This window comes from Meleagris gallopavo, chromosome 6 (genome assembly GCF_905368555.1).
Source record: "Meleagris gallopavo chromosome 6, MGAL_WU_HG_1.1, whole genome shotgun sequence".
NCBI lineage: Eukaryota > Metazoa > Chordata > Aves > Galliformes > Phasianidae > Meleagris > Meleagris gallopavo.
In genome coordinates, this window is record NC_139409.1 from 2,498,595 (window position 1) to 2,524,384 (window position 25,790).

The 25,790-nt window shown below is 45.3% G+C and overlaps 1 protein-coding gene across 1 annotated transcript in view; it reads right to left on the minus strand.

Annotated features, from left to right (window-relative positions):
* Positions 1-25,790, minus strand: part of WNT3A (Wnt family member 3A) — a 120,694-nt gene that overhangs the window by 20,588 nt on the left and 74,316 nt on the right. Inside the window, exon 3 of the mRNA XM_085226937.1 lies at positions 22,939-23,180. Coding sequence (XP_085083063.1) covers positions 22,939-23,180 — 242 coding nt within the window. The remainder of the gene's footprint in view (positions 1-22,938; positions 23,181-25,790) is intronic.

Below are 25,790 nucleotides of genomic sequence, written 5' to 3' on the forward strand. Positions count from 1 at the left end.
AGGCTTCAGAGCATCCATGAGTGCAGAATACCCACAGATCCCACAGAGCTCCCCCACAGCTCCACGCTGGGCTCTGCATGATGCCACAGCCTCTGCCCTTCACCACAAGAAGCCATGCCAACTCCATGCCCAGCTGATTCTGCACTGTTTCTCATCAAAATCCAGCTCCAGGGTTTGTTTGACTATTTTATCCTCGTAAAAATCAGGCCCCAAAATGCAAAGACTTATGCAAATGCAAAGCATAATAACAAGAAGCTAACCACACTTTTGCATATCTCAAAGGAAAGGTTAGGTTTGGGTCCCATCTGTGTTTTGAACGAAGTTCTGATTGAGTTCTTGTTTCCTCTGAACCAGCGTGCTAGTGTCAACACATCCCTGCAAAGATGAAAGGCCCTAAAAAGACATTTGATCAGATTAGCCGTGATTCAGATCATTGGAGGGAAATTATTAAATGGGCAATTCCTGCCAAGGAACACGAAGGATAAGAGCGAACGTTGGATGGAATGAAGTTGGATGAACTCAGTTTGTAAAATCCTGATGGCCGAGTTCCTCTAAAGCATGTGAACAGTGGTTTTATTTATTCTTTTATTTATTTATTTATTTCCCTTGTTGGTTGCTCCTGGTTATCACTGCACTCAGCACACTGAGGCTGCAACCTCCAGTGCCTGCGCTCCCAAACAGGTAGAGCCAGCTCATGGAGCGGGGCCAATGCGCGCTGCCTGCTGAGCAGAGCAGGGTGGGTCGGGGGCTGGAATGCTCTCGCTAATTAGCTGCTGTCAAAATAACCCCAGGTGACTGCAGGTAAGCAGACCCCCAAGATAAGCAAATCAGCAGGATGGTCTGGTATCAGTAACCCGCGTCTGCTGCTCGCAAAGCAAACATCCCCCTATCTCCTTCTCTATCGCCCAATCTCTCTGTCGATCTAATCATTGTCATGTATGTCTCTCTACCTACTCTGCTCAATGCAAGCACGTTTTATCTGTCTTTCTGTTGGCTTGGTCATGTGTGAAAAGCTCAGCGGTGGTTCCCCCCCACCTCCAGTAAATGTCTTCTGAATATTTCATCTCTGTCTCAAGGCCTGAAACTCAGGGTCTCTCAAACTGCCCCAAATTACCCTTGTCTCCCCATCCGCCTGATGTCCCTGGAAGGCTTGAGACAAAAGGAAGCTGTGTGCCAATTGGGGGTTATTAGCAGAGATACACCATGCTCATTGTGGCAGGACTGAGTCCTTAATGAAAGGGGAAGGCGGAGAGGGAGCAGGGAAGGACAAGGCTGAAATTCTCCGCGGCGCCTTCCAGGTTAAAGGGATCACGGGGGTCTCTCCTGGCCTCGAAAGAAGGCAAGAAGAAAAGACAAGTCCCAAAGAGTGCTATGCAAAACAGCCCCGCTGGTCAATAGGATATGAGCAAGAAAAGAAAAATAATTGTATTCTGTTATCAGAAGCAACATGGTCCAACAAAAGGATTGCCTTCGCCCACCTGAGAATGGAATGCAAGGCTCCATTTTGCTGCTCTGATCGTATTTGACAGCCCCCCTCGAGACTGCCTGGTTGGTATGGCAAATCGTCCTTATTACCTGCTGGGGTGAATGAATCCCCCTTTGTGCTGGCACTGTCACGCCGCATTAGGTTGACAATGGCCCCAGATATTTTATATGAAATTTGCCCTCACTTGTGATTAGCCAGCACCAACTAAGTCATAGCAACCTAGAACTATGCATTGGCCGGGCCCCGTTGTCGGCCGAAAGGGAAATCCCTATTCAAATGGTTTAATAAAACAATCTAAAGGGCGTGTGAATCGTGAAAAGCATTTTCACTTTTCTCTTTAGCTTAATCTCATGGTCGCTGGGATATTGTGCTCCGAGCAGACCCCAGCAGGGTGTGGGCTAAGGTCCCCCATCAACTTCTTTTACAGCCTCCTTTTCTGCGAGTTAATGATATACCGGTGTGATTGCCTCCCGCAGCAAGAAGAAACACGCATTTGATGAAAAGGATGGACCTCCTAACACATCCTAAATGGCAACAATTTCTCATCCAAAGGTCACAGGTCGTAACCTGGATTTTGAATCACCACCCAGATCTTTTTCAAAGCCTGGCTAAAGCTGGGGGATTCTGCCGGGCCGTTTTGCACACAGACAGACACACACACACACACAGGCACTGAGCTATCTCTACTTAGGTTCCCACTTGAGGCTTGAGTTTGGTGTTAGAAACAGTGGGATTTTCCCATTATTATTATTATTATTATTATTATTGCCTACAGTTTGCTGTCTTTTGCATCCTTTCAACCCTGCACTGAGAGGGAAAGTGCAAGCAAGTGATGGGCAATGCAAGGTGCCTCTTACACAGCCCAGAGCTGCACCCAGAGCTTGAGCAGCACCCAGGGCGCAAGTGGAGAGGAAGGAGAAGTGTAGGGTTCCCCTTCGTGGTTTTTGCTCCTATTTCTCGCTCTGGCTGGGGAGCAGAGGCAGGCAGTGGCAGCAGGCACAGGGTCTCCACAAGGCTGAGGAAGAATCGAGTGCTTCCGTTTCAGCATTTACCTAAACACTGGAACGTGTTGCATTGGTGCATCTGCAAAACGTACCTGGAAATCCCCAGGGAAACAATCTCTTTCATGAACCTCCCACAGCCAGGCTTCCAAGGCCAAAGCTTTGAGATGCACAGGAACTCTTTTTTTTCCCCTCTTTGCTCTTCTCTATTCCCTCTTCTCCCCCACATTCCAACACGAAGTGTTGGTTGGAAAGGGTTCTTCCATTGCTCAATATTCTCCCTTGCAAAAAGAGAGGGGCTGCAGGCTCACCCACATTGAAAGCAGCCCATGCTCTCTCCAAGTTCCCTTTTAGCTTTGGAAATCTACACTAGCCTCTACCAGAAGATGTTCACACCAGCTGTGGTATGCTTCCACTGCAGCTTTCCACCTAATCGTAAGCTATCTGGGGCAAGGAGTGATTTTGTTATTATGTGCTTGTACAGTATTCAGCACAATGGAGCCCTGATCTCTGCTTGGGGCCTTGGAGTCTACTGTAACACAAATAATTAACCATAATAGAGCTGGGCAAATATCTTAATAAAACCATGGAATCAATTTGAGGCAATTAAGCAATTTTTTTTTTTTTTTCGGCTTGCAGAAGCATTTGCTTTGCAGGCTTCAGTTGAAAAAGGAAGGAGGTTTGGGTGCTGGAGAAACTTCAGGGGAACTGCTCACTCCCCAGCAACCTTTGACAATTCTTTCTTTCCTTCTCCTTTTTCCTTTTTCCTTTTTCCTTTTCCCTTTCCCTTTCCTCCTTCCCCCTTTTCCGCATTTCCTTCCTTCCATTTCCTTCCTTCCTTCCTTCCTTCCTTCCTTCCTCCTCTTTCTTTGTCTCTCTTTCCATCCTCCCTCCCTTCCTCTTTTCTTTCCTTTTCTTTTTTGGGTTTCAGTTTCACATAGCTGGAGAGGCAGAGACGTTTTATGCAACTTCCAGAGCACACAATACACTATCAATAGCTTGGGAAAGGACACATGATTTGGAGTCTGGATCTGTGGTTCCTGGTGAATGAGGGGCTCACTCTCACAGCTTGACTTCAGAGCAGCTCACCTGCTCTGCCTCTGCCTCAGTTGCCCTGCTTTCTGATCCCTGGTACTTCAGCTAGCAGCTGAAGCAATGGGACTGAACATCTATTTAGACAGAGAGGAATAAGAAAATTACAAAGCCTGGGACACCGACTGGATGATTTACAAGCAATTATGAGTCAGGAGATAAGCTCTGGATGACAGATATTCTGATTATAGTTGAAGCTGTTGTACTATCTGCAAGTGGAAAAGTGAGCTAAATATATGGAACATCTGTCTAAAAATGTATTCAGTTCTGTACTTGTCCATCAGAGTGCATGTAAGGACAATACAGCACGGAGTGTATTTTCTAAAGATGTGCAAATGAAGAGATCTATAAGTTCATCAAAGCTGTAACCTCAAGAATGGAAATACACTACCCTTTTCTGAAGGAAATAGCTCTGTTACTCCATAAAGACATCTGCTGGATGGGTGGGTGGGTGTAAATCTTGAACTTTGTCATGCATAAATCTTATGGCCACACATCCCTGTGCAAAGGTAGTTTTGCTAAGAGAAGTCTGTGAAATGGTGATCATCCTGGTCTTGGTCCTGGTCATGGAGAAATGGGTCATTCTACTTGAAAACTGATGAGGAGAATCTGAACACAGTGCTTTTAACCTACAGCTCTCCCTGTGTTGCATGTATGTCCATAATGGTTCATTTCAGCTGCCATGAAGAGTTAGCCTTTTACTCTGCAGAATAGAAAATATGTCATCAGTTTGAATCAGGAAGCTGAGCAAGAGCATGCAGGGTGAATGCTTGGCTAGGAGATCATCTGGCAGTCTGTCATATTTAATGTAAAGCCAAAGACTTTAGCTCTTGATAAATACTAAGACCACAGAAATTAGATAAATGGAAGGTCTCCTTCAGCTTCACTGTCAATGTTGGCCTATTTAATTAGGGTGTCAAGTGTTAGACAGAGTTTCAATAGCAATAACGACAATACAAAGTTTGTAGCTTGGATCTACTTGGGATTTTAAATACTGGAAGATCTCACACAAACTGTCTAGGTAGGCCCCACCAAATATGTGCCTGAGGATGGATGCCATACAGTTCTCATTCCACATGACATAGACATGACATTCTATGACAAATGTCATAGAAGCGTAGAATCATAGAAAGGCTTAGGTTGGAAGGGGCCTTAAGGATCGACCTGCTGTGAAACATTCTCTTATTGCAGGGATGAGCTCCATGAGCAATACGTCTTCAACTGGAACATGCAACCTCATGCCCACCAAGAAACTTTCAGACATGATAGTTTTCTGTTCCTCACTGAGTCACACAGATTTCTGAACTGGTGACCAGCGAACATGTTTAAAATTAGGAATAGCTGTTAGTACTGTAAAGCTTTGGTCTCCTGCTACCTGATCCTTCCCATAATCAGAATGGCAGCAGAGTCGTTGCAGCATGAGATAGCGACCTGACCTCAAAAAGACCCAACTTGCTGCGAAAGCAAACGATACCTAACACCTCCAGACAACTCTTTCTCAACCAGTCATCATTTGTATTCACAAAACAAGCCAATTTCATTAATCTTATGCTTAAATTATTTTAAGGTTCCTTAACTCACACAACACCCACCCACCTAGTTAGACAGATGCATTTTTCTCACCCAGCCCCGTGTCATACACTCGTCAGTCCTTGTGGTGAGTGGAGCTGGAAGCGTGCAGACTATGGAGATGCTCTGCTATGGAGATGATCTCTTCCAGCCTGATCTGCACATGGGTTTGATCCTTCCAGGCAAGGAAAATGATGGACACATAAACTGCATAACTGCCAGGTGGTGTTGAAAGCTTCTTTGAAAACAAGGTGTGTGAGCAAGTGGGAAGAAGAGACAGGTGCTGTGGGTTTTATTTCGCAGAAGAAATGTAGGGTTCCAGCTTCCACCTCTGTCTATGGGTTCATCTGCATTAATCCATCATAAGCCAAATGAAAACCTTTGCTTTGATGAAGCAGTCTCTTCCTCAGGCTATACATCACTACTAATTTTGATTCTTCTCTTTTGTATTGTGCGTCTGCTACAGAGCTTTGAGAGAGGTGCCTGCCCAGAGAGGTGGTGGGTACCCCATCCCCAAAGACACTCAAGGTCAGGGCAGATGGGGATGTGAGCACCTGATGGGGCTGTGGGCATCCCTGTTCACTGAAGGGGATTTGGACCAGATGGCCTTTAAGGGTTCCTTCCAACTCAAATGACTCTATGACTCTATTTTAGCACAAAATCTTGCAACTCCCAGCTTATACCTCTTATTCTTTTTGTTTCAAATACACTAAATGCCTGTTTGCTCCTATACCAGCCCTGCCTTCATGTCTGACAACTGATCATGATGTCATTCCTGATTTTGCATCCCAAATGCTCTTGTAGCTCTTATGCAGGGTGCAAAAGAGCATCCACATCCCTTAGCTGGAGTGTGGGCAGCCCAGAGCTGGTGGGAATAACGCAGGACCCCTGGTCCAACACATCAACTGGGATGAGAAGGAAGAATGATGACCTGATCTGCATCCACTGTCTTCAGTGACTTTAATGGGAGTGGAAGGCATTTATCAGGCTGCTGGATGAACCCAGTACCTTAAGGGTTTCCTAACAGCACACATCGCTTTCATCCCTGCCTATCTTACAGCAGCAAATCAAAGTCATGCATCTGTGGTCTCTTGGGATGGAAGCTGCGGAAGATTTCTCTCTTGCTATTAAATGTAATCTCCCTTGGTGACAACGCTGACACTGCCCTATGTAATAAGTGGAGGCGGATGGTATGCGAAGAGTGAAAAAAATAAGAAAACAACCAAGAACCCTTAGGAAATGTCTTTGAAAATCAGTTACTGAATAAATCTGGTAAAGCAGAAAATGTAGTTTGGCCATCAGCAGAAAAATATGGGGCTTGATTCTCCTCTTGGCCTGCTCTAAATTAGAGAGGCCTTTGTCTGATGTTGTGGAAGGAGAAGAGAAGTTAAGCCAGTGTTACTGAGGGTGCCTCTTGTTAGAGAATTATTATTCTGAGACACCTCACTTCCTGCAGTTTTGCAGGAAGCTGTTGTTTGGAAGTACTTTGCTCTGAAGGAAAGCACATTAGAGATGCACTGACCGGCTCAGAAAAGATCCAGAAAAGCTTAAAATCATAAATATCAGAGCTGGACCTTGCCCCTCTCTGCCTAAAGGCAGGATCCAGTCTGCCTAAGCTATCCCTGACAGATGTTTGCCTAACCTGTTCTCAAAAACCTCCCAGGTTGGAGCTCCCACCCCTTCCCCAGGCGATCTATTCTCATGCTTCACTACCCTCACCATCAGACCACACTTCTGAACGTCTAACCCCAATCCTCACCTGCGATTGAAGTGGACGTGAAGAAGAGCTCATCAAACTAACCTGGTCAAAGCAAAGGAGGAGGTGGAAGTGGGGAGAAAGAGAGGAAGATGAAGGAATGTTGCAAAGCAGTGCAGCATCTGTGATAGAGTTGGGAATGGAGCTCAAGTCCCTCGGCTCTGTGACTTGTGTCTGAGTCACAGCATCAGTGGGGAGCCTTTACCTTATTAATCCCAGTGGTACCCTTCCTTCCTCCTGGCTTTTTTCTTATGCTCCCTCTTCTCACTCGTTTCCATTTCTCATGGTAATTTCCTTTGCCTTTCAGCACCTCACATGTGCCCTCAGAGGGAGAGGGTGTTGTAACATACGCAGTCTTTGGCTGATTCATCCTTTTGCTTGTACATGACTAACACTCGTGCTATTTGTCTAACTATTTCTATTGATGTACATTTAATATGTAAAAATTTAATTAAAGCATTATTCATAAAAAAATATCTGGGCCAATTTAATTTTTTTTTTTTTTAAATACCCACAGGGAATATTCCAATTAGGAGCTAAACGCCGGAGAAGAGTGTCAGATTCCACCCCCATCTCTAATCAAAGCAGAAGGTTTTGATATTATAAAGAAAAAGCCACCAAAACCACAACATTATTTACAGGCATTCACTCTGCAGGTGCAGAGATCAATCCCAAGAGCAGCTGAGAACTTCCAGCTCTTGGTAGAAACCAGTGGAAGGCACTCCATGTCTCTGAGGAGAAGCCAGCTACGCACCCAGAGCCAGCTCCTCACATAGTGGGGATCTATGCTAATGCTCTGATTGGAAAATTTGCTGAATCTTTCTAATCAGCTTGGTCCTGCAACCTTTAATCATGCAAATAGCTCACGTCTTCAGTGCAGCTCCAGACTTGCCAGAAAAAGGCTTGCAGGAGTGAGTATGGAAATGGGAATTGGAATTTGTGCTGGCACAACAAAGCTTTTGACGTCTACAGGCCTGAAAATGCAACCTTCCAAATGGATACTTCTCCAAAGTTAGCAGGGAGGGGTAAAAACTCTTGGGCTTGCATATTGCGTGGCCCAACAAGTCTCTGTAGTGGACAACATGATTCAGGAGCTTTGCAGAAATATTAGCATTTCCTGCTTCCAGATAGGCAGGGACAATGCAAATAAAGGAGGCAAATAGAAACCATGACCCCAAAAGCAAAGGAAACGTCATCCAGATTTGTTTATGCTAACAGGATCCACTTGGTTTGGGTCTTGGGAAAAGGCTGAGATCAAATCACCCAGTCTTTAGTTTAACATCATCCAGATCTGATTCACAACCTTGGTGAGAAATTTCGGTCTCCAGCAGTTTAATGTAACAGTGTAATAGTGGTTTAGTTTGAAAGTCTGCCCAGGAAAACTCCCCACAGGAAGGCTGGGTGCATTGTGTGTTGTGCCCACTGGTTGGGATAACAGTGAGGACACAGACGTGACTCAGGGTGGGATCCCAGTCAGTGCTGATGGAGGCTTCTCCAATCCTTCCTAGCCTTCTACTGTCCATGACAAGCAACAAAAGCACCTCCCAGTACTCTCTAACAAACTCAAGACTTCCTTTATGAAACTGCAAAAAACAGCAAGAAGCAAAATATTCAGTCCCTCCCATCCCAAGTGATCACCTTCATCCCAAACCTTTATCTGCTCTGTGTGTGATATTTGCCCGGAGGCCTTTTTAAGGTTTTTCTGCACTCGTGAAAGTCTGGAGAGGCTTCACTGTCATTCTGGAGCAGAAATGTCATGGGTTTTCTCAAACAGGGATGTCATTGCTGCCATGCTTAAAAGTGAGGCCTATGGCAATGGTATGAGCCACCACACTGAAGGAGTGCTCCCAAACTCTCTAGCAGGAGACTGTAAACGAGTAAGGAGATTCATTCTTCAGGGAGATCTCCAGGACCATTTAAACCAACTCTTCAAGCATTTTTATGAAGTTGCAAAGGCTCAGCCATTTACCTGAAGAGCCATTTATGTCTCCAGAGGGAGATAGTAAGGACTTGAAGTATGTGCTGCTACGTGATTTGGAGCAGCAGCCTTGCAGTACACACGTAGGAGCTGTTAGATATGCTAAAATGGGAACACAGGCTGCTCTTGGAGACTTAAGGAGGGATTATAGCAGATGAGTCCTCATTTAGTTTTCCAGAAAAGCTGTAAAGATAAACCTGGCTGCTCCTTTGCAGGGTGTTAAAGGGAGATTTCCTGGTGGGTGGATCTCCTCAGTGGGGCTTTATTGTATCGGCAGTGGGGCGGGAAGGAATGGATTAAGCAAGTGGCAAAGGGGATATGGAACTTTTGCATGTGTTCACAATGGAGATGAGCTGGGGAGGGTGGAAAGCTGTCAGCGGTCTAAAGGCAATCAGGCTTGGGTCTTGGCTTATGACTGACCACATGGCTGCTCTTGAGCTGAATTTCTTCAGGAATTCAACTGTGGATCCCATGCTGGGTCTATCAGTGGTGACCAACAATAGCGCTCAGATGTCGTGGGGGCTGCTGAACACCCTTCTGTGGGGGGAAGTCAGCCACGTGGAGATGGTGAAGTTGAGTCATCCAACATACACTGTCCAAAACTATCCTGTGTTTGAACAATGGCAGTGCTGGAAAGAAACATTATTTCCTGCCCATAAATTACTCATTTTTATCCTCGTCTTCTTGCTTTTCTTGACTATGTACTGTTTTTATGGTGTATTTCTTGGTTATGAAGTAGATTTTGGTATGTTCTCTTTTTAATCTGCATGCTTGGTTGTCTGTAGTGGATATGCATAGGCACTACAGGCAGCACAATAAACTCAGGTGCTGATTTTGGGGACTGAGGGGAGCCCAGAGAAAGTTTAGAAACTGAGAGCAGAGCTGAGCAAAGCAGAGCTGAGAATGGTTTTGACTTCACCCAGATGTGATCTCCTCTAGAGAGGAGAGATTTTGGTGGGGAACTGCGGAGATTATTCAGAATTCAGAGCCCGTATTTGCCCTTGCGAAGTACAACAAGTCAATCTTTGAGGCTCCAAGTCCTGCTAAGTAAATGCGTTTAATTTAAGATAGAATCACAGAATCACAAGGTTGGAAAGGATCGACAAGATCATCTAGTCCAACCGTCCTCCATTACCCCTACCCACAAGATGCCAATTGCCCAGCATCTGGAGATTCCTATGGTCAGAAAAGCATGAAAATGAAGAGTTCTCATCCAGTAAATCATAAGCACAGAATACACATCCTTCACACAGGCTGGTTAACTTCAGTAAGCTAAGGCAGGTTAAAACAGTATTTCAGGCATTTCATTTTGGGCATTAGTTTGGGTGAGTAAGTTAAGTTCAAGGCAGGTTTGGGTATTAGTTTGGCTGAGTAGCTGAAGTTCAGGCTGGTAGAGCAGGGGTTACACCCCAGCAGCTCCTGAATCACATCTGGCTCTCCAATGTTTGCATACAGTTCTTTGCATCAGCTATGGCGTGTGGGTAGTGGCAGAGCTATGCTGCTCAGGGACTAAAAAGCCCAGTACTGCTGTTAGTCTGGGCTGTGGCTTGCTTGCCCGGGCCAGCTCCAAAGGAGCCAGAGTCACTGTCTAAGGTAGCACTGCTGCACCATGACCTTCAATTTTCTGATCTATGTTGCACGCAGCTCACAGAGTGGAAGATTTGCTTTCGCACATGGGGATTCATCTCAAGCTATCTGATCCCAGTCAGAACCAAGCCTAGATCATCTGTCATTTTAATCCAGGTTACCTGGTTTGGTTACTCAGTGTGAATTGCCCTTCTTATTCTAGAAGGGTTGATAGGATCAAAGAATAGTCTGAAACATCAGCAGGCACAACCCTCTTCAGAGGAGGAGCAGCAACTGAATAGCAAAGGAGCAATCAGCCCCACAGCCCCTCAAATACCCAAAGACCCAGCCCTAGCAAGAGAAACCCAGTATGCTGTCAGCTTTTGGTAAAAACACAGTAGTGACCAACACCATAAAATACGTAGATGCACGTAGTTGAGACTGCTTGATGCAGTGATCTCACTGAGTTGCAACACTGACGATTACAGCTTCTTTTCCAGAGAAGCTGTAATGCTGATACAAATATTTTTTAATTGCATCTTTCCTCCTCTGAAGACTGTGTAACTACTATTTTGCAGTGAGCAGCAGGTATCAGGCTTGTGCTAAGCTCTAATGGTGAGTGTGGCTGTTAGAGCACAGTGATATCCATTTCTAAAACATCTATTGGGAAAGTGAGGTTAAACACAGAGAGATGCTCGGATTCCTCTAAAGAAGCATAAAACAACCCCCTTTTTCACTCTTTCTTCTCTGTGGTGTTTGAAAGCACTGGTCTTAACATGAATAACGAGCTAAAATACAAGTATTTGGTGGAACAGATATTTTCTGAAGGCTAAGGGTTGTCTTGGGTTGAAATAATAAAGCTTCAGGGACAGCTTTTAACTCCTACATTTGATTATTAGTTTCTGCTATGTTTGGGCAAGCATAGGAAACATGGTACTGACAGAGAAGTTCAAAAGCTTCAGTGTCCACTTGGCCTCTTGAGGGCCATCACAAGAAGGCAAGATGCTGTGGGAGAGCTGCACGCAGCACAATGGGGCTGTGCAGTATTTTGTTGTATTTGTATTCTCCTCAACTTTAACATTGCATTGCTGGATCCAGGTTATAATTAACAAAGTCATATGGAGGACTTGGCAAAACCTATCATGTGTAGGTGCCTTCCTTTCAGGAGCTCACAAAGTCATCTCCAATGCTTTCAGGCACAAGTGATGTCCGTGGTAACATCTGACTGAGAAGACACTGCTCAGGAGAGCTAACTATAGACAATATTCTTAATTTAAGCTGTACTATATTCTGTCTCTATTATAGCACTGCCACTGTGCTGGGCAATGACTGGACATCCTACAGACTGGCTCTCAAGACACATCTACATACTTCAACTCAGCTGTAGAAGAATCTATATCCAAAATGCAGTTAGGGAAGCAGACTGAAAACGCTAGATGAACACAGACATCTTTCTCCACCAAGAATCAACAGCACTAAAATACTTTGCCACCTTTTGTTACTTCTCTAAGAAGAATCTGTGCAATTTCCTGTTGGAGCATCTTCATGATGGGACTCAGAGTTTTATGACAGGGGAGAATGAGTCATGGGTTTGGGGCCTACCTGTTACAGCCCTCGTTTTATAGAGCTGTAAGGCTGCTTTATGAATTTAGGGGTCCTTAGGAGAGCACTGCTGATACTTCACTCTCAGTAAATTTGGATTGAGGCAGCTTGTCAAATTGAAGGAGTTATCTGAAGAGTATGCCATGCCTCAGGCTAGTAATGAGGGCCAAAAGAATCAAATTTACATATTATGGGAAATTCTGGGTTGATTTTTTTTTTTTTTTTTGAGAGAGAGAGTTCAAAATTAGGCAGAAAATATGAGTGTCTGAATGATACTACACAATAAAAGACTGGAAAAAAAATGCTGTTGAAGCATTTATTCTTGTCGGCATTGGAATTTTGACAAGAGAGGATCATTCTGCTTCAATAATATCCAAACACTTCAATATTCTACAAAATATTAAATGCTCTGCAATGAGCTTCTTTGATAGTATAATGACTTTCTATTTTGACATAAGATCATGTTCAAAATGAAAAGAAGTAAAATGAATTCTTTTCAAGAATTCAAACTATCTGAAAAGTACAAAGAATGAAAGTCAAAACTATCCTTTTTTTTGCCTTGAAATTTAGGAAGTCTTGTAAAACATCTCCATTTTGATGCAATTGACTTTTCTGATGGAAAAAAAAAATGGCCCAGAAAATAAATAAATACATTTCAAGTAAGATATAATATATCCTAGGTTGGATTCTGTGTGCTTAGCCTAAGGGGTCTCCAACTTTTTTATGGCTCCAGGTCAATAGAAATATCTCCTAGTGCCCTACCCACCCATTCACACTCCCACAACATCCCTGTGGCAACAGCTTCCCTGGGAAAGCAGCATGATTAGGAAAGGATAAACCATAATTATTAGCTATCATTTAATGTGATTTAGCACCTGGAAATAATGGAGAGGAAATTGTGCCAGATGCTTAGTCAACAAACTGCAGCCTACCAGGAAATGTTCTGTGATGCATTACTGCCCCATTGATCAAACTTGAGAGCAACAGCTACAAGTAGGCCAATAAAGCTACCTAAATGACATTGCAAGAGCTTCAGGGCCCTGCCTACAACCTGCTTTTAGAAATATCCTGTCATTTCTGAGGTCTTCTCCATAGGAAATGGATATGGAACAGATATGGACAGTGCTCCACTGTCTCTATCAAAGTCAAAAGCAGAGCCTGAAACAGAACTAGAATCTCTCTTTTCTGCCTCGTTCCCCATCTACGGCTCAGGCTGTGTCTGGGAAAGGCAGCTAGATAACACGTATGCTTTACAAACTGTTTTTCCTTCTATGGGAAGGATGAGATGAGACAAGATGAAATAAGAATATGCTCTCCATTCCTCCACTCATGACCTGTATCCATTTCCAAGTTCCACCTCCAGCCTTGTGTACAGCAATGTATTTCCCTCTTTCTGCTGAACATTCTGTCTTTCTGTCTGTGCTTTGCCTTTTAGGTTCTATGGTCACTTGCAGCCAAAGCTCCAAAGCCTGCTTAAGTTTCACCATGCTCACTCCTACTTCCTAAAAAAGACTCCCTGCTTCCAACCCCAATCAAAACAGGACCATGACCACTTCCTTCAAGTCTTTCCCTGAAGCATAGCCATATTGAGACAAATTCCTAGTCCACTTTCATGAGCTCTTTTACAGTGTTATGCTGTGGGCTGGAGTCCTAGAAGCATCTCAGTGACCCATGGGTGAGTAGAAGATGGAGCACCGTATGCTTCCCTGCTTAATGCCTTGGGGGTCCACCTCACATCATCCTCAGGTACTTTGTCTTCACCTATCTTATGTTGTTTGTCCAAAAAATGCCTCTCTTGTGCAGCACCCCGGACTGCCAGGAGTAGTCCTGGTAGTCCCTGCTTACTTTCCATCCCTGGAGGCATTCAAGGCCAGGCTGATGGAGCCCTGGGCAGCCTGATCTGGTTGGTGGCAAACAGCTCATGGTAGGGGGGTTGGAACTACATCATTGAATCATAGAACCATTAAGGTTGGAAAAGACCATTAAGATCATCTAGTCCAACCACCAACTCATCACCACCATGCACACTAAAGCATGTTTAAACCAAATGATCCTTAAGGTCTATCCCATCCCTTCCAACCTAAGCCTATGATCCTGTACTTCTGCAGGTGCTGCTTCCCACACATTCTGTGACTTTGTGTCCCCCAAGTGTTTGGGAACCCCAGAATTCTGCTTTACTCTCCTTCTTGCTTTGTCATCGCTGCTCAATCAATCGTCCAGCAGCCACTGCAGCAGGGCCCTAATCACTCCATCACATCATTCACAGGTAGAACAGAACAGAAACAGAGTCAAACAATCCCTTTTAACCTTTCTGTCTTGCTGATTCCCAACTCCTGCCTCTCTGTTAATCCTACGGATCTTCTTGGATGACGAGAGTCCTTCCTTTGATGAATGTGCTCCCTGAAAGACGAGGCTGAGGGAGTAGGGAACCATAGGAATTAATCCATTCAGAAACACACTTTCTCCTGCAGCAGACCTTTGCAGGGACTCTGCTATCTTCTGCTGAGAAATGCCTGGGCTGTGCTTTGCTTTTCAGCCCCATGGGAAGTGCCAAGAAGGGAGACAGGCCATGGGGATGACCTCTGCACCACATCCATTCCCCTGCCATGCAGAAAGGAGTGTGTAGGGCAGATTTATATGCTCTGTTTTCCTTCTTGCTGCCGGACCATATCTGTCTGGGGAGACACTGGAGGAAATTCTCTGCTTCTTATATAGGAATCCAACCAGATGATCCCGCAGCCCTTAAAATCCCTGCCTCTATTCAGCGCTGCCAGCTCACAACGCAGGGTTAAAAGAGAAAAAAAAAAGAAAAAAAGAAGGGAGCCACATTCACAAGCTCGGATCCCTCTTTGTCAGAAGACTTTCCTTGTTTGGGACATTTGGTTCATACGAGCACACCCTCATGGACCCCAGCCCAGGACCGGTCCCATGGCATGGTCGATCACAGCCGTGCTGAGGGTTGAAGCCACCACGTCCCCTTCCCCCAGTGCCCACCGCGGTGGCCTTGCTGTCCCCTTTTCCCTCCCTGGCTTTCGTCCATGCGTGTGCGTGTTTGTGCCGCCCGTTGAGCGCCGAGGGCCCATTTGGGGCCGGGATTCTCCCAGGACAAAGGGATGCTAATCAGCTCCCTCTACTGTTGCCTTTTGTCTAGGACTAGCTCCCACGCTTGGACTTGGCACTCTGGGATGCGGCAGAGGGAGCTCCTTGTTGCAACCAGCCTGAGCCCAGTTGGGGAATGCGATGTATCCAGCAGGGAAAGGGAGGGGGGAGAAGGAAATAAATCTATAACTGCCAGCCCATCGCATTGTGCGCTGCCGGAGGCAGAAGTTTCCAGTGCCTCCCGCCGCCGGGAGAGACGGCACAGGTTTTGGAGTCACGAGCTGTCTTGTTCCCGTTCCCCTCCCTGATCTCCAGTCTCGTGTTTTAGTCGCCATTCTCCACGTCGGGGCTGACAGCTGAAGGCTGGTGAGGTGGGAGGTAGGAGGAAGCACAGCAAACAAACAGGATCAGCTCCTGGCGCTGCTGCTGTTTCCTTTTCACCATCACTACTCTCTCGGGTTTAAGCTCGTGCCAGGGGGTTGGCTGCAGAAAGCAGCTCTTTGCATGGGCTGTCTCTCTGCAGAACCCTCTGCAGAGGTGCAAGAGCCAGGTCTTTATTCCAGGTGGAAAGGTGAGCAGGGCAAAACCTCTTGCAAAGAAAACCAGATTACACCTGAGCCCACCCAGCCATACCAGCCTTCAGCTGACTCAGTTGTTCGCCTCAGAGAGGCAAATGCAACCAGCTATGATGCTAACATAATCCTCTGGGTGCTATCCTATCACAGAACAGAATCACAGATTAAGATTAGAAAAGACCACTAAGATCACCCTGTCCAAACCCAACCCACCCCCACTATGCCCAATGACCATGTTCCTCAGTGCCACATCTCCATGCTTCCTGAACACCTCCAGGGATGGTGACTCCACCACCTCCCTGTGATACACTGACTTATGTAATGCACAGTACACTGGCTTATATAAAATATACATAATATACAGGAATAACATACTTATGGCTGACTCGTCTCCCAAAGTAATCCCCAGCTCCATGCTCAGCTTATGCTGACACTGAACACAACCAGTGCTTCTGTCCTAAGCCAGGAGCTGCCTGTCTGTTTCTCAGCAGCACTGGCAAATCTCCGGCCTGCAGTATTTATGCATCTTGATGGCTGAGAGGAGCTTGCACAGTCACATTTTCAATCCTGATCCTTCCAGTTTCCTTCCCCATAGTTACAGGGTAGAGTTTGTAGATCTCCGTTGTTGATACCAGGGCAGCTGCCCAAATTGCCATTAGCGGAGAGGTAGACGGGGTGTGGTTGGAAATCAGATCCTCTTGGGAAGAGTTTCATGAGAGAGCAGAGAGTACCTCCTACATGTAACTAACCTCCTGGATGGATCAGTATCTTGTGGCTTTCTGCTCATGCCTTACTTTATTGCAGCAGTGAAGAAGCCTGATCTAGAGCAGGGAAAGGGGGGGGGGGGGGAGGGAAGCATTTGGCACGGAGACAACAGAGATGCCAGAATGCCATCAGGAAAATATGATGAGGTCTGCTAAACATCTTAATTTTTAATCACGCAAGACATTATGAGATGGGATTATGCCTGAAATAGCAAAAGATTGCCTGCATTCAGTGGTCCAGGAGATCCTTTCCAGTGCTACGTTCTAATGTTACTGAAATGACCTTTCCAATAGAGGCTGGGTGTCAGGACCACTTTCCAACAGGAGAGAGATGGGGGTGGGAGCTCTCTGCCCCCAAAGTGGGCCTCTAAGAAGCACACATGGAAGGTTGAGGATGTAGCCCTAGGCTTCTTCTATAGTCAATGGAGAGGAATAAACATCTTGGTATGATTCATGTTATCCTGAGATAGGTGTCTCAGATAGGTCAGATGAATTGCACTCCGGAGATAGCGATTGCTCTCCACTGACTACAAAGGGAGCCTGGGGTGACTAGCTCAGACTTTGACATCTAACTCTGGGAGATGAGATCAGCACTATCTGAGAGCCTGTGGAGCAGTATTGTTACAACACAAGAAAAAAAAAAAAAGAGATTTGTGTCTTCCAGGTATTATAACTGAATTTGGGAGTCTTTGTTCTGTTCCTGCTGAACCTGGAGAAAAGCTCAGACAGGTTTTGTTAGGCACAAGGTGAGCTGTGTCATACATGGATAGAAGGGAAAAAGGACACATCGGCACAGCTGCATCTTCAGAGAGACACAGGCCTTATTTCCAGAAGATCCAGAATCCAAATTAAGTTTAGCTTCAAACAGTGCCCTGCATTCCATGCAATACCAGCTGTCACCTGAATCCCCACATCTCCAAGCCTGTTCTGCCCCTCATGTGACCCTGGGAGCAGAAGTCTTCCCACCAAAGAGCCAGCCTCTCTGGTTTCCCATCCTGGGTTGATGTAGAGATGCAGAAACGTCAGGGTGTGAATCGTCTCATCCCAGATGTCTACAAAACATCAGTTGATTCATGCCCTAGAGGACCCCAGCATCAGATGAAACTCCTATGACCTGTCTCACTGTCTGATATGGTCCACCCAAAATTTTGCTGACCCATGCTCTTCTGCAGCCCTCAGTTTCAACTTTTGAATTTCCTGTGGTAGAGAACAATGTCAGAAATTCTCCCAAGCAACGTGTTTAGAGTAAGAAGCAAAGACAGTGCTTTGCTCTAGAAGAGTTGTCCTGAATCTAGGAGAGATAAATATAGTGGATGGTTGTCAATGCCAGAGCAGTGCTGCATTCAGACTACTAAAAGGAGTGCTGCCTATCTCTCGGTGGTGCGTTAAGATAAGGCATCTTTTGGAAAGAGATGTCCTAGTCAAATTCGGAGTTTGGGTTCATTGCAGAAGTCTTGAGGTGAAATGCTCCAGCATGCACCGTGCAAGAAATCTAGATGCACTGGCAGTCCTGATGTGCCTTAAACATCAACACTACTGCAGGAAAGAAAGTAATGGAAGGAAGGCAGAGGCATCTGTATCAATAATATGCCATTATTGCTGACCGTTTCCTTTGCCAGATGGCCACCAAGGAAACAATTTGGAATCAATTTCTGAAGGATGCTTTGCTGTCTACAGGGCACTGTCCTCTGGGGGAATGGTTTTAAACTGAGACAGGGAAGGTTTAGGTTAGATATTAAGAGGAAGTTTTTCTCTCAGAGGGTGGTGAGGCACTGGAACAGGTTGCCCAAGGAGGCTGTGGATGCGCCATCCTTGCAGGCATTCAAGGCCAGGCTGGGCAGCCAGGTCTGCTGGTTGGTGACCCTGCACACAGCAGGGGGTTGAAACTAGATGATCATTGTGGTCCTTTTCAACCCAGGCCATTCTCTATGATTCTATAATCATGAGTGAAGGTTTCAGTAATTCTGTGGGATTTGTGGTCACCCTGGATGACATGCCATCCCACCTTGATTTGTGCTGGACAGCAAGACCTTCACCCAGCTGAAGCAATGGTATGACCTCAAACAAGTTGTATTTCACATCACATCCATCCTGGTATCTGCATAGACTGGAACCATACCACAGTGAGCATCTCTTTGCCACGAACAACGGGGCACTCCATTGTTTTTGTGGCTTTGGTCATTCCCATTCTAGTAGGGCCAACAATTATTTCCGGAATAAATTTATGCCCCTGAGCCTCCGCATCACCCATTAGGCTCTCATTTGTCCAGCAGGGAATTTGATATATGTCCTCAGAGGGCACATCCGACGGGCGCAGATGCTTGACAAAGCCACCCGCCCCGGCTCGTCCGAGCCCCATTGCACGCCAGCAAATGCCCTGATGTACAAAAAGGAGACGGAGTGGCTTCCAAAGGTTGCACGAGTGTTAAACTCTAATAAACAAGCCCCATCGGTGAAAGCTGAAAGAACCTGAGCCCTCCCCAACAAAGCATTTAATCCAGTTTGGCGTAACCTTTGACATTATTAGGGATCGCAGTGACCCTAATCCAATCAGATTGATTAACTAAAGCGGAGACCCCATAAGCTGACCCCCCTCTGGCCTTTGCTATTTAGCCCTGACCAAACAGTGGGAGAGACGTGCCATATTTACACCACAATGGGTCCGCGCTGAGAACCTGTTTCATTACAGAGAGACTTAAACTCCCATTACTCCATCAATGTATCATTCTTCAATAGTTCATTAAAAGCTGCTCCTCCACAATAACTATTAACCATTTCTCAGCCCAGCTGGCAGGTTTAGAGCCCCAGCCAGTCTTTAGCAGAAGGAGGTGGGAGTGAGTGAAAGAAATAGACAGACAAGGGCTCCCTTTTTAAATTTAAACCAACCGAGGGACTTAAATAGTTTGAGGTAATTTACTTTTATTGAAAGGGGGAGGAGACGGAGGAAACTTTTATTTTGACTTAATTATGTGCTGAGGTCCTTTACAGAGACAAGGCTGCGAGAAGCTTTTATTGTGTTCCTTCTCTTGAGATTGGTTCATATTTCTGACAAGAGGAGTCTCAAAGAGAGCTTGCACTGTGCTCAGAGGGGAGAAAACGCACCACAACTTAACCATAAACAGTGTCTTCAGTCCCTAAATGTTAAAAACAGGTCAAGTGGCACCACTCCCAATAATCACTTAAGCCTGAGATGGAAAATGCCTACTGGGTTGCACGGTTCACATTCTGTTGTTGGCGAAGTCATGTCCTTCTATGACATCCTCCAAACTTTTATCCTGCATATTTTTAAAGACAACTTAAGCATTTTTCCTTCATCCTTTGGAAACTGAAAGCTATGGAAACTGCCTTACAAACAGCCCAACCTCTCAAATAAGTTGCCGGACTCAGCTGTGGCTAGCATGGTTTCTCAGCATTGCATGGCTATATCCATAGTCTGCTTCACTACCTCACAATATACAGCTGGAAAAAAACATTATGAGACCTAAAGAAACAAATGAGAACAGATTTTTTTTTTTCCTCTAGAATTTGCTCTGCTAGAAAAGCTCAAGTGAATGTTATTGTTCTCTGCACAGTAGCTGAGATTTGAACTTTAGGGAGGCTAGAAACTGGAGCAGATTAACACAACTGAAGGGCAGCTGGGTAGGTTCAACAAGGAGATCAGACCTGCTTCTTTTCCTACAAGAGCATCCTGTTCTCTGCACTCCCATCAGCATAGGACACCTGAAAAACCCATTTCCTAGCAATTCAGAAGGAAGATCCAATGGTGGCACCTATCTGAAATTTTCTCCCCAGAACTGCACAGGACAGGCAAAACCAAGAGAGTGAATAGCTGGATGGCTTGTGGGGCTTCTGCTCCTGATATGGCTTGAGTTAAAAGGCCATGGGCCATACCTGTCAGGTGTTGCCTCCAAACAGAGGTCAGCCTGGATCCTCTGGACATCACTGTTCCCTTGTGATGTGCTCATGAATACCGTTGTGGTTTAATATATGATTCGTTCATCCTGGCTACGGATATGCTAAATAAAAATATATATATACACACACTACATATACAATATTTATATATTTATACGCGTACTATATTTATAGGAGCTAAAACAAATGGGATTTCTTCCCACAAACAGGCTCATGGGGAAAAAGAGTTTGGTTTCAGATCAGAATATGGCTCTTAAGGGGAGCAGTCTGGTGACAGTTTGGCACTGCTGAATCACAACTCAAGCCTAGCCCTGAATTAGCAATGAGATAGCAAAGCAGCAAGGGCAGCTCAGACAGCGAGCCAGCCTCAGAGAGATTGGGGCCTAGGAAGCATTTCCTGAAGGCATTAAAATGATCCTTTGCAATCAAAGAAGTCCAGATAGTCGTGTTAGGCAAACGGGAGTTGCTTTAGTGACCATCTTGGTGCTGGGGGTGGAAGACAGGGCCCCTATTAACAAAGATGGGGAGCTGAAGTCGGATCTAGAGTGACTTAAAATTCCAGCCACAAAACAGAGTTTTGCTTTCTTTCTTTCTCTCTGTTTCTCCTTCTCTCTTTCTGGGTAGGAGCTCAAATATGTTCCTACCCTGGGGGATCTGCCGCACAAGAATGTGACTGAGCTGTTTTTTTCTCCCCCCTCCTGCTGTAGGTGAAGCAAAACTGAAGGGTGGTTTGATTCTCCCTCAAGGAACAACATTCTTCAGTTATGAAATCGTCCCAGCCTTCTCTCCCTCGCTGCGCCCAGTTACTGAAAGCCTGCAGACTCGAGCACGGATGGACCCTTCGTGCTGATATAGCTGTGAGATAAGGCTTGTGGGATCAGAGCTCCTTCGTTCAGCAAGAAGGTGAAGATCACTTCTCTCCTGCTAGCATTCCTATGGGACAACATCAGGCATCTCACCCAAGCAAGATGTTCTGCATGTCCTTGAATTGGGCTTGTTCAGCTTGGAGAAGAGAAGGCTCTGGGGAGACCTCATTGTGCCCTTCCAGTATTGGAAGGAGCTTATAAGAAGGAGGGGAAGCAATTTTTCACATGGTCTAAATGATGATAGGGCAAGGGGAAATGGCTTTGAACTAAAAGAGGGGAGATTCAGGTCAGATATTAGGAAGAAATTCTTTGTTCAGAAGGTGGTGAGGCCCTGGCACTGCTGCCCAGAGGGGTGCTATGGATGCACCATCCCTGGATGTGCTCAAGGCCAGATTGGACGGGTGCTGGCAGCCTGAGCTGGTGTGGAGCAACCAGCCCATGGCAGGGGGTGAGAGCTTGATGATCTTTCAGATCCCTTCCAACCCAAGACATTCTATGATTCTATGACATCAAGACAAGACAAAGGTGTTAGTTTAATTGGCTCACTTACTCCCTGTGCCCAGTGCATGCTTTTGGGAAAGTCACCCTGGGCTTGTGCCTATGGGAAAATATTTTGCTCTGCTGACTTAATTTAAATGCTGTAGTCACCCAGGAGCGATGTACCTGGAATGGTTGCTTTAATTCTGAGCCAAACATTGTGATATGACACCTTGATATGGGCTTAAGCACACCACACTGCAGCTCCTGCAGGTGTAATTATTTGGGGCTGATCTCTGATAAACCTGAATGGTGACACTGGTGTTAGCATCGCATCCCAGCTCTAATGGGGTAGCAGTATCCACCCATCAGCTGAAACCACACGCTCCTTTGGCTGTGTGTGCAGTGCCTGTTAGGGCTGGTGGAAGCCCTGCAATACAGGTCGTAGTTCTGTAGGCTGCTGTAGTGCTCTCTGGTATGTTATTAAATGTAGGCCCAGGCTGGACTTTGAAGGTGTGCTACACGGGCAAAGAAGGATGAAACAATTCTTATGAGCTAAAATAGGTCCCTGCTCACTTATAGGTGAAAAGAACAGATGGTATCAAGAGCCAAGTACTCAAACATCGCTACATTCAAAAACTTGGGACAAAACACTGGTATAAACGGGAGCTAATAGAGATGTTTTGTCCCAAGTTTTTCAATGCCCCATGTCAGAATTTGTTTTAATTTGCCATATTCATAACACAGTGAAAGCAACACCATTGACTCAGGGTGAGTTCCTCAGGCTTTTGATCTTCATTTTATCCCACGAGGGCATCTACAACAATGATTGTTCAACCCCTAGGAACCATCTCCAACCATGACTGCATTCAGACACTGCCCTGCAGCCCATCACCCTACACCAGAGAGCCACAGATTTACTTGTCACCCCTATGAGAAGGTTTACATTTCTTCTTGTCTCTACCAAGTGCCTCTGCATCAGGTTTGAAAAGCTTGGATAGAGTCCTGTGCCCACAATTTTTTCCTTGCCTCTGCCATTTGCCTCCTTTTATGAAATTCAGTCCTGTCTCCGCCAGCCCATTTTACATGGAATTTTATCACACAGCAACAAGTTCACAGTGGGTTTATCAAAGCCTTTGATGCTATTCCACCGTGGTCCTTGCTTACACCAAACACAGGGCACAGGGCTCACCTTTGTCTAGCACGGGTCCGAAGATGGCCAAGCTGTCATTGACAGTTGTGCAGTTCCACCTCCTCCCTCGAAATTGGTGTTGACACTCTTGGATCCCAATCTTCACCCCTTCTGCTACGCTGGGCATGATCTCCACATAGTTCCGACAGAATCGTAGCTGCTTGGGGACCAGTCCTGGGATGCTCCCACAGAGGATGGGCTGAGTCCCCAGAGAGGAATACTGGTGACCAATTGCCAAGGACCTGGAAAAAAAAAACACAAGGAAAACAGATGCTGTCAGTCTGACATTCAGTTTTGTATTTGGTTTCCAGGAATGGGGAAAGAAAATCAACGTTTTCCATTCCTCTGTGCATCCTGCTCACCAGAAAGCATCCTTTCCACTGTCATTTCTCTCCAAAATACCATCATTATGTCTCTCCTGAAATTTCCTAGAGGACCAACAGGTGAGCAGCCCTACCTTTAATATATTCTTCCCCTTCCTTCATTCTCTCATCATTGTACCTCTTCCCAAAGATGCTCACCTCATGCAGTCAGTTCCATTTGCAAACAGAGGTTTGCAAACATTTCTTTCTTTGGAAGCCAAGCATGTTTGTACTAGTGCATGCAATTTTTATTGGAAATCTTTGCAGCTGAGGAAGCCCAGGGATCAGAGAGTCAAAAGCACTTCCAGAGCTACACAAGGTGACAACACTGACAGTAGAAGACTCCAAGACTTTGGAAGAGCACTGAATTGACAAATATCACCCGATTAATCTGTGTGCCCTTTATGTTTGAACCTTACTAGGTAACTTCTGAGACTGATCATAAAGATTTGAGCAGGTTAGACCTTGAGACCTTCAAAAAGCCTGACTGAGCTTAATGCTGGTCCAACATCAATGCTGTCCTCCTTTACAAAAAACTGGGCTCATGTTACTAGGAACATTAGTGCAAGGGTGCATGGAATTTTGGATCTAGAGACCCATTGGTAACCTCTCTGAAAGTACATTCTGGAAAAGATTTTTTGCCCTTTAGTATTTCCACACCTGCTTAGTTCAGGCATGTGCTTTGCAAGGCTTTATCAGTTTGAAGTGCTTAAAAAATTATGTATTAAAAGTCTGCCTCTGGATATTAGTTCAGCAGATTTTCACTTCGCTCTCACACCAGTTTTAATCTGGGAATTTTCAAAACCAGGGTTGCATTTTCATAAAACCCAGCTTCGCTGTGCTGTCACGAGGATATGCAAAACCTGCTTTGGCCATCAGTCTGTGAATTGCTCCAGTTAAAATGAACAGAGTAAAATAAAAAACCACAACATTTGGAGTGCAGATTCTGTGCTGAGCCAAATGGAAGTCTTCTGAAAGGAGTGTCCACGAACCATTATGTTGGTTGAAGCCTTAGAGACAAACAAGTCAGCTATGCACAGAGATCACCAGATACGTAGCTAATTAGATAAATTTTTAAAGTGTTTTTACTGGTGCTTCTAATAATAACCTTGATTACTAAAACTGAAGGGATTTTTAGAGTATAATTTCCTATTCTTCTAATTAAATCTCTTGATTGACTTTTCTGCTCAGAATTAATGACAAACAGAAACCTGCCTGGGCAGCGTGTATTTCTGTTTACATTCATTTTTTTTTTTGCTATGTGGTTTTCATTTGGGAGCAGCCTGGTGTGTTTGAATTATCAGCAGGCACCCAGGGGATGTGTCTTCCCTTTCTTTTGCTCTAACACTGTCAAGTAAGTTAATTTTAGATGGACGAGGTGAAAGGTGTCTGTGAAAGCAAACATTTTTCAACTGATTTCCAAAACTTAGGGGCCTTTTTCCACCTCGGCTGCGGTTTGAGTTGAAGATTCATCTCACCTAACATTGAAGGACAATTGTTCCTATTCCAAGGAGGGAATATGAGGCAACTATGGACTGCCCTCCAGAAGTGCCTGCCTGTTCCCAATAAGAGGAAGGCAGATAGCTGACACTGACTAGGAGTTGTACTCATCTCATCTACCTTCTTATGTCTCCAGCTGATCTACACACCCCAAGCTGCCTCTGTAATCAGTCTGAGGAGAGAAACAGGCGTTTCTAGGGCACGATTCATCTGCCCCATTTTAGACATCTGCTTAGGATGAGGTGAATCATGGCTTCTCCTCCATTGAGTGTATTGGCTAGACTAGAGAGAATAAACCCTGGTGAGCAGTTGAGTGGGATGTGTCTGCACTGTAGAAGTCTCCAGATGAATCATGTCATTACATCTAACAACGGGTACGGCTAAGTTCCTTAAAATTCCCCACCCAGGGAAGGTGAGTGCTGTGCTGAAGTCTGTGCAAAGACCCAAGCTGTAGCAGGGAGGTGAGTTACTGCAGGAGCCCACAGGAGAAAGCCAAGAAAAGGACCTAGCTAACTTGTTTTTCCTATCTATGTGTCTTGATGTGGGTTTTCTTGAACTTTTGATTAATTCAGGGAAAAACTAGTGGCAGAAAAGCACCTGTGAATGGATCCCATGCCAGACCAAAGGGTGTTTTCACTTTGACTTCACAGCGTACTTTTAATTTAATTGTTAAGCTATAAACAAAGCGCTGGATCACACTTGATGGACTAGAGACACCTTTTGAAACACTACTTCAGGCTGCAGGGGGCTTGCTTAGGGTGTTACCCTTATGGCCTTGCTGGGCATACAGAGACTTAGGGTGCCACATCTCCAATTCCAAGTCTATTCAGAGCCCAAATGCATTGGAGATAGCAGCTATTCCCAGACGGCAACTTAGAATACTTAACCTCTGAAGTTAGATGGCCCTTATCTCTGTAAACAGTGAGGAGAAATAGGTGTTTTCACTGAAGCCTCCAGCCTGCAGAGAAGAGCACCAACATTTGCTCTGAG